This window comes from Hippocampus comes, unplaced genomic scaffold (genome assembly GCF_001891065.2).
Source record: "Hippocampus comes isolate QL1 unplaced genomic scaffold, H_comes_QL1_v1.1 scaffold246, whole genome shotgun sequence".
In the NCBI taxonomy this organism is placed as follows: Eukaryota; Metazoa; Chordata; class Actinopteri; order Syngnathiformes; family Syngnathidae; genus Hippocampus; species Hippocampus comes.
Window position 1 is genome coordinate 1,153,110 of NW_017806220.1, and position 7,909 is coordinate 1,161,018.

The 7,909-nt window shown below is 43.9% G+C and overlaps 1 protein-coding gene across 1 annotated transcript in view; it reads right to left on the bottom strand.

Moving 5' to 3' along the window:
• adamtsl3 (ADAMTS-like 3) overlaps positions 1–7,210 on the bottom strand; it is a 59,768-nt gene extending 52,558 nt beyond the window's left edge. Inside the window, exon 1 of the mRNA XM_019855983.1 lies at positions 7,056–7,210. Coding sequence (XP_019711542.1) covers positions 7,056–7,112 — 57 coding nt within the window. The 5' untranslated portion in view covers positions 7,113–7,210. The remainder of the gene's footprint in view (positions 1–7,055) is intronic.
• Between the last annotated feature and the right edge of the window lie 699 nt (positions 7,211–7,909).

Here is a 7,909-nt window from a genome sequence, read left to right on the forward strand (position 1 = left end):
CACACTTAGTTCTTCACGTTATGCTCCCAGCTGCCACCTGATATGAGCATAAATATGGCCTCTTTGCATGCATTTCAAAAAAAAAAGTGCTTCAATGATGACTATTTCTTGTGCTGATTTGCTCCGACAGAAATGAAATAAACAACACACTTAACACGTTTGTTTTCATCCATGTCAGAGGGCTGTCACTTTGGCCTTATAGCGCCCTCTGCTGTTGACTGAAATCAACATCAAAATGCCCTCGGGCGCACATTGCAAAGGTCACATCTCACCTGTTTTGTGGGTTTGGTCTCGTAATGCGATTCCGAAGGCGCTTTGAGGTCAATTTCAGACAACAGCAAGGTGGCGGTTTGAAGCCAAAAAGGCACAAAGCTATGCTAACTTTGCTCCCCTTTGTCCGGTCACAATATCAAAATATTGACTTGTTAACATTTCATTCAAAACTGTGCCAAATGTGCTTTGTTTTTGGTTTGTTTGCACCGCAGCCCTTTTAGACAGGAGCAAAGATGAGAGGAGATCTGCTCTCCCGCCGCTGCTTCAAAATAATTTTTCAATTATTGATAAGTGAGCGGCCAGAGGGATGACACGCCACCCAAGCAGTCACCCAGGCAATCTTGTTAGCAGTAGATGGAGCTTTTTTGTCCTCCCACTTCGACATTTCTCACACTCCAATCCAATCTCCTTTCCGCCCTCTCTCAGCAGCAGACAGATAGCCGCGCTTCTATTTGTTTTCCGAGCTGTCACGGAATCTGGAATTAGTGCCTCTCGGTTTCCTTGCTCCAGGACTGTGCAACTTTATCTGCTCCGTGCGGCACACTTTCATGTACGTTTCCCTGACTTGGCCTTTTTGCTCTGTGGACATCCTTCACCAGACTCTGCCGCTCTCAGTCCTTGAATATTGGCCTCCCTCGCACGTGTCCTACACTTGCCGCCAAATAAACCTCTCTTTATTCTTCTATATTCTTTTAGTACATGGGTGCCTTAACACACAGGTTTAATTCAAAACGGTCCTACCAAAAATCATCTTAATGCAATGAAATGAATGGAATAGCTATGAATTCGTTCCAGAATTCCCCCCCCCCAAAAAAAAGCATTATAATATTGTACTTTAGAATAACAAATTGGAAAGAAATAATCAGTTTGAGCATAAAGATGTAATTCCGCAATCCAATCCAGTGTGCTGTGGCGGCCTTGGCCACTAGGAGACAATAGAGGATATTCGTCATACAGACATAATTGAAGAAAAATCTACTGCTACTACTGTGAGTGAATCAGTACAACACTGTGATCGTTGTTTTACAAAATATAAAGAATATATGACCTGGTAATAATACGGCACATTGTCTAAAAAAGTTGCTCCACCATTTGTGTTCAAATGTGATCGATTCTAACCGTTAGCATGTAAATGGGGTTTTCAATATATGTTAGCATTAAGCTAAATGGAGTCTTGTTAGGCAGAGCTATGTACTTTATATAATTATTGTAATAATGACACTGATGAACGGCAAATTTGAATCAGAGATGACTCCATGTGTCCCTAAACATATTTTTCACGCTGATTTTTTTAAAAAAGTCTTTTTCTTTTTTTTTTTTAAATAGCACATCATGTTTGTGGGATATTTTTGTTTTAAGTTCGACCTACAAAAGCTTGCGCAAGACAGATTTTTGTCATTTCTAGCTACACATAAAAAAAAAAAAAAATGGCAGATGGCATTAGCTCAATTTTATTTTGTCAAGTGGCCGCACATCAAAGAACCATCTGGATTTTAGATGCATTTTTTTTTTAAATTAGATGTTTAGTCGACTTCAAAATGTTTCTGGATCCAGATGATTTTATTCTGTGTGACCACTTGACAAAATAAAATTGAGTATATTCAGCACACCGTTTTTTTTTCCCCCCCAGTGGATGATGTTTCAGAAAAAAAGAACCTTACATTTAATTCATAAATATTGCTCTATAATATAGTATTGTTCTTATATTTTTATGGAAACCTGATGCGATTCAAAATCTGTGCAAAAGAAATGAATCTTAGAAAAGTTGACTTGCAACTCTGATTAAAAGAACAGCGTTGTTGAAAGCTTTAGAAAACCTCCGCTTCATTTCGCTTCTATTTCAACATTCTTGTTGACCTTTTCATCCATTATTTCCTCGTCATGCCGTCTGAAGTGTCAAATAGGGCCTCACCTTCCAGTTTTATAACTCTCCCAAGTACCGTTTTCAACACTTAGACAAGATCGCACACACCTCCTAGCCTGACTCCCCTCTAATTAGACCTCCCCGGGGGGGAGCGAGTTGTGATCTCCCCTCTCGTTCGCGCCACTCCCCAGCGCTCCCGCCGCAGCTCCTGCCCTCGGAATGGGATCCGAGGTCAAGGCTCGGGCAGAGCCGAGAGAGCTCAACGCGACGCTCCAGTCGTGAGCGGCGTGAAAAATATGCTGAGCAGATGACGCAGCTCGGGACAAACAAAACGGGAAATAAATCAACAGCGCTCGACTGCAATGACGGAAGAGACAGATGGAGTCCAACATGTTTCATGGGGGACGGAACGCCAGAGTTCGGATAGGGAGAAACAAACCTCCCTCTGACGAAACAAACACACTCACGAGAAGGTCCAGGAGAAGGGGACGGGGCACCCACCTGTACGAGTCGCACTACGGTGGACTGCCCAAGAAGGAAAACAAAAAAAAAAAAAAAAAAAAAACGCCCTTCTGCTGTAATGTTGCCATCTACTGGTGGCCCCTTGACAATGCACGCTATGAAGTAAATGTTCATTGGCAAGATGCAGCAGTTTTGCTTGAGACGAAGACATTCTGCCTGGCGGCAAGTGACCGTGAAAGCAAATCTTTAAGTTTATATATTTAGGGTCAGGCAAAATGATCTGACACATTTGTAGCTGACATAAAAGGCAAATAAAGTAAAACAAAAAAAGTGTTTTTATTTTTCGAAAAGTAGATATACTGCCATTTTTTTTCATATAATGCCATTTTGCTTTGTTTCTTGATAACGCCATTGTTTTTCGTTTCTTTTTCAGTTGCTGCCATGAATTGGACTGGTGAGCATTGCACTTTCATCGCGGAAACGTCGATCAAAATAAACGAATCTGTAACTGCATCACAACGAGCGTTCCGTTTGCACTTCAATCTCGGTAGCTGTGTGATCCCATACCGGCTCGAAACGCGATCTTGTTATGGGTTACCAACTTCAGAGCTACCGGATCCGCATTGAAACAAAAATCAACCGGCCGACCTCGCACCGCCAGAACGCCACTTCATTTTTAAAACAGAATGAAACAGAATGGCATTATATGTACTTTTCGAAAATAAAAACACTTTTTTGTTTCTTTACTTGATTTGCCTTTTATTTAACCTACAAATATGTCAGATCATTTTGCCTGACCCTGTGCATATGTCACCCACAGCAACCTCTTCCCGCATAAAACGCAAACCCTTCTTCATTCTTAAGTGTTCAAATGCAGCAGCTCCTTGTGAGTGTTGTCATTTTGCATTTCTACGTTTAACTGTTTGTCACGTTGAATAAATGGCTGAAAATGCATTGGCAACTTTGTGTCCACATGCAAGGGCATCAGCCTTTTTTGTTTTCACCCCCAGACTTCCCTTGAGCATCGGACACTTGCTCCTAATGCCAATTTTGGCTCAACGCGGCAAGGTCAAAGCACCGCTGTGTTCGCCATCAAGTTTGCACAGCAAAATTCAAGTGCCAGTGTCTCATCTGAGGATGACTGTTCCCTTTCCCATTTTCCACCGCCTTCCGCTGCTCTTTGCCAGTGTCCATTGCGAGTCCTTCCTTTGGAATCTGCCATCACTCATTCTGCTCCCGGTGGCTTTTTATTCACCAGTGTACCAAGGGCGGGATGGAGTTTCACAGTTTTCGGCCAAGCTCTGGCGGGATAAACGCCCGCTCGCCCCAATTTGGAACAGGAGCATCCCGGCACACCTACAGCAAGCAACTCGCTCACGCAAGAATGCCAGCAACACTCCGTGAAAAGTTCATGCTTTGCAAACATAAGCTCCACTTCAATTTAGCCTGACGTTACACACACCCATTTTTCAGCAAAGGCACACTCGGCAGAGATGAAGACCAGATGGCAACAATGGGATGAGAATGAAAGATTTGGTTGTGTAACTGAAAGCAGTCCTTCTTGTTAACAGACTCCAAAAACTTGCTCCATCCATCCATCCATTATAGGCCAGATGTTGCTTTAACTCCTCGAGTGGGACCAATCCTTCTCCAAATTAATTCACTTCCCATTCCGTCCCACAACAAACGCTCGTCAAAGTTCAATGAAGATTCTCTGCATCTTTGTCATCACGCAATCAAGTCCGATCAGTTTGCCGCTGAAAGGTAAAGACCCGCATGGCGGAGTGACTTTATGAGGTCTCCACATTTAATCGTGAGATTTAGAAACAATGTATACATTGTCAATGTTAAATATTTACAGATAAATGTCAGACCAAAAGAGACTGTCTTAAAAAAAATGGTTAAGAGTAGTCTCAAAAGGCTTCTTTTTGAATAAAAATAAAATCGTTAGCTGTTTATATGAAGTGAAATCCATCGACTAATTTTGACTCAAATAAAAACAAATTTAAATTGGGTTCTCGTTATTTTATGTTTCATTAAAAAAAAAAAAAGAATCTTGCTCAACATCACTGTCACAAATACTTCCAAATAAGTTTGGGCAAAACTGGTCGTCAATCGTGTGAAGTCGGGTGGTCGGCATCTGTTGAGTGTCAACACTAACTTGTAATTTACATTTTTAATTTAAAAAATGAAGTCGTCAGTAACTTCAAGTTTCAAGTCAGCTCATCAGGAAAGTAACTAAGTGGCTTTTTCAGGGTAACCGTAGCAACACTGCCCATCTGGATCCTGCCAGCGGCTTCCCCGCGTGTCCATGGGAGGCGGCAGTCCAACGTTAAGTGGGGCCATTTCCTTGAAAAAACACCACAATTTGCTGCTTCTTGTGGCCAACTTCCTTATGAATTCCAGCAGGGATCATTACAAGGAATTGTTGTGGCCAAGCACTGCGACAAGAGAAATTGTTGCGCAGATAGCTGGCACATTTTTCTTTTTGTCTTTTTTTTTCCCGGGGAAGATTCTGCATGGGCGCATGAATCAAGGAGATGGCGTGAGAGCCCTCCAAGGCTCACTTAAGGTATGCCATTATGTCACCCACAAAGGAAGGTCTATTCCATTTAGGGTCAGAGCCACAGGCCACTTGGCCCACACACGCAAATCACCGAGAAGAGGACCTCCAAAGACCAAACACACAAGTATAGGGCCCCATTCTCCTTCACCAGAATAGTCGCGCCGAGACGCTGACCCGAGGTCGAAAATGAGAGAGTCGCCGGGACCGCTTGTTGATCGGCCGTCTCTGAAGTCAAGAGCGCAGGTCATTGCTGTGCCGGCAAATGCGCTGATTCATGCTCCCCCCCACCCCCATCTTGCACACATGCTTGCCATGTTTTGGCCGCCTCCTCAGCCAGACGCTGCCTTCTTGCCACTGTCGCAAAAGACGGGGACTCGATCCAGAGCCGTCAAGATGCAAGCTGCACTCGTGGACCGCCAACTAGTGGACTCCAAGCTCATGTTTAGACCAGCTCTCGGACCCAAAAGAAAGACATACAGAATGTGGAAATGTGGACAAAAGTGATCCTTTGAAGGAAACGATCCCGGGGACAAGCCAAATGTACCCCTAAGGCACGGTTGTCAAACTCAAGGCCCTGGGGCCAGATCCAGCCCACCACTTCATTTCATGTGGCCCGCGGAAGCAAATCTTGTGCATCATTTTCTTCCCAAAAGTCCCTTTTTACAGTAACTCAAACAATCTATTAACATTGATGTCTGACTTCAAAAGTAGTTCTGATGTACAAAAATGAATTTGATGCCTTTAACTTGAAGCTATGAGCATTATTTTAACCATCATCATGGCATAACAAATGATGGATTCTCAGTTGCAGTCAAACAATGCAAAATAAAAGCAAACACAAATCCATCGAGAGTGCAGGTGGTAGTGTACACGGTGAGCACAAAGGTGTGATAGGGTGGGGGGGCTCTTGCCGGTGAGTGTTTTCTAGATAAACTCAAGGCACCCCAAGGAAGAACCTCCCTGACTGAGGCTAATTCTTGGACATCGAGGTCACAGTTTGTGGCTTTTCTCGGGCCAAAAAGGTACAAGTGTACCGTCACGTGGTTAAAGTGTCCAGGGTAGCAAAAGGGGGACCTTTAAAAGGTGATCGAAGGTAGCGCTGAACGGGCGGCCTTCATCTCACATTGTTCACTGATTAAAGTGGACTAAATGAAGGCCGGACCACCACAAGGCGCTCTCAGCACCTGTCGTGCCGTCCGTTGCGCGGCGTGCGGCCGCCTGCGGGAGATAACAAGCTTGAGTTGCGATTAGTGTGAACTGACTGCACACACGCCACTGATTAGGATGACGTGCGCTGTCTGGTCCACTTCGGGGCTTTCTTGGGAGTATGGCGCTTAGAAAAAAAAAATCAAGTGCCGCTGCACCAAATGACTGGCGATGGATTTGATTTCTGAGCATTCAGTAACAGGACTGTTAAAATACTGCTGGTTTAGATTTATTTAGATGTAATGCACAGCATTGGGCCAATTATTGAACTTTATTGTACTAAATGAGATGTACAATAAAAGTGAAAATGTCCCTTTTTTTCCCTCAATCACCTTACATGGTTAAATCAAGTTTTTGGAATCTGAATGAATACTTTCAAGGCACTCTATACTATCAATCCAAGTGATTTTGCAATATATACAGTTCATTTGGAGGACAATGACATACAAATACATGCAAGGTTGGAATACCAGGAGCAAATGTGTCCAAATCACTTTACATTTGAAAGGTGAACGACTACTGTTTACTTGGTAATTCCATAACAATGATTTATATTTAGTCTCCATTTAATAGCTCCAGGTGACAATAGGGTCGAATAACCCACTGCTGCCTGTTACAGCGAACATTTTTTTTTCCTTAACAGATGAGACATTGGCTCCACCACTGTGCTCTTCCGAACCTTACCTTGACCCAAACCGCGAACAGAAGCAGTCCAGTCGCGCCCCAGCCGCCCCCCGACATCTCTCCCCAAATTCCACGCGTGTGCACACTGAATGGAGACAAGTGATCGCGTCTCTTTTGCTTCTGCTTGGTGCCTGTGCGAGTGGGTGTGCATGTGCGCGGGGGCGTGCGTGAGAGTGTGTGTGACAGTGTGGAGGGGGCGTGGGAGACGGGGTGGGAGACGGGGTGGGTGGGGTGTTGACTCGGATCGGATCCCGCACCGAAGCGAAGCACGCCAGGCTCCCAGTAAGTGACGTCTGACGTAACATTTTTTTACGTAGCATGATGTTGCTGCCGTTGCGGTCACGTTGCTGCTCAATTTATGTTTGCATTCCAAGAAGGAGTGAAGGAAAAGAGAGAGAGGAAAAAAAGAGTGTGTGGGTGTGTGTGGGGGCGGGGAGTTCTTAAAGAAACACGCACCTGGACTGCTGCTTTCACACGCTGACGTCACTTACGTCCATTGAAGACGAGAGATTTCAAAACACTACTCGGGCAACTTTTAAATCACACAAAACACATAATAATAATAATAATAATATTAATAATAATAAAAGACAATTGGAGAGAATAATAAGCAAGGCAACCACTCTAACCAGGAGTGGAGCTACGTGGTGGCCAGGGGCACCCCTGTCCACCCCGTATCATTTTCTGTCCACCCCCACAGCAAGGGAATTTTTTTTTTCATTTTCACATGGATGCAGTATTCTTAGACCCATTGATAGTCCTCCACAATTTATTTTATATAAAGAATATATACTTGATCTGAATATCTTCTTCTTCTTCTCCTTTCGGCACGTCCCTATTCAGGGGTCGCCACA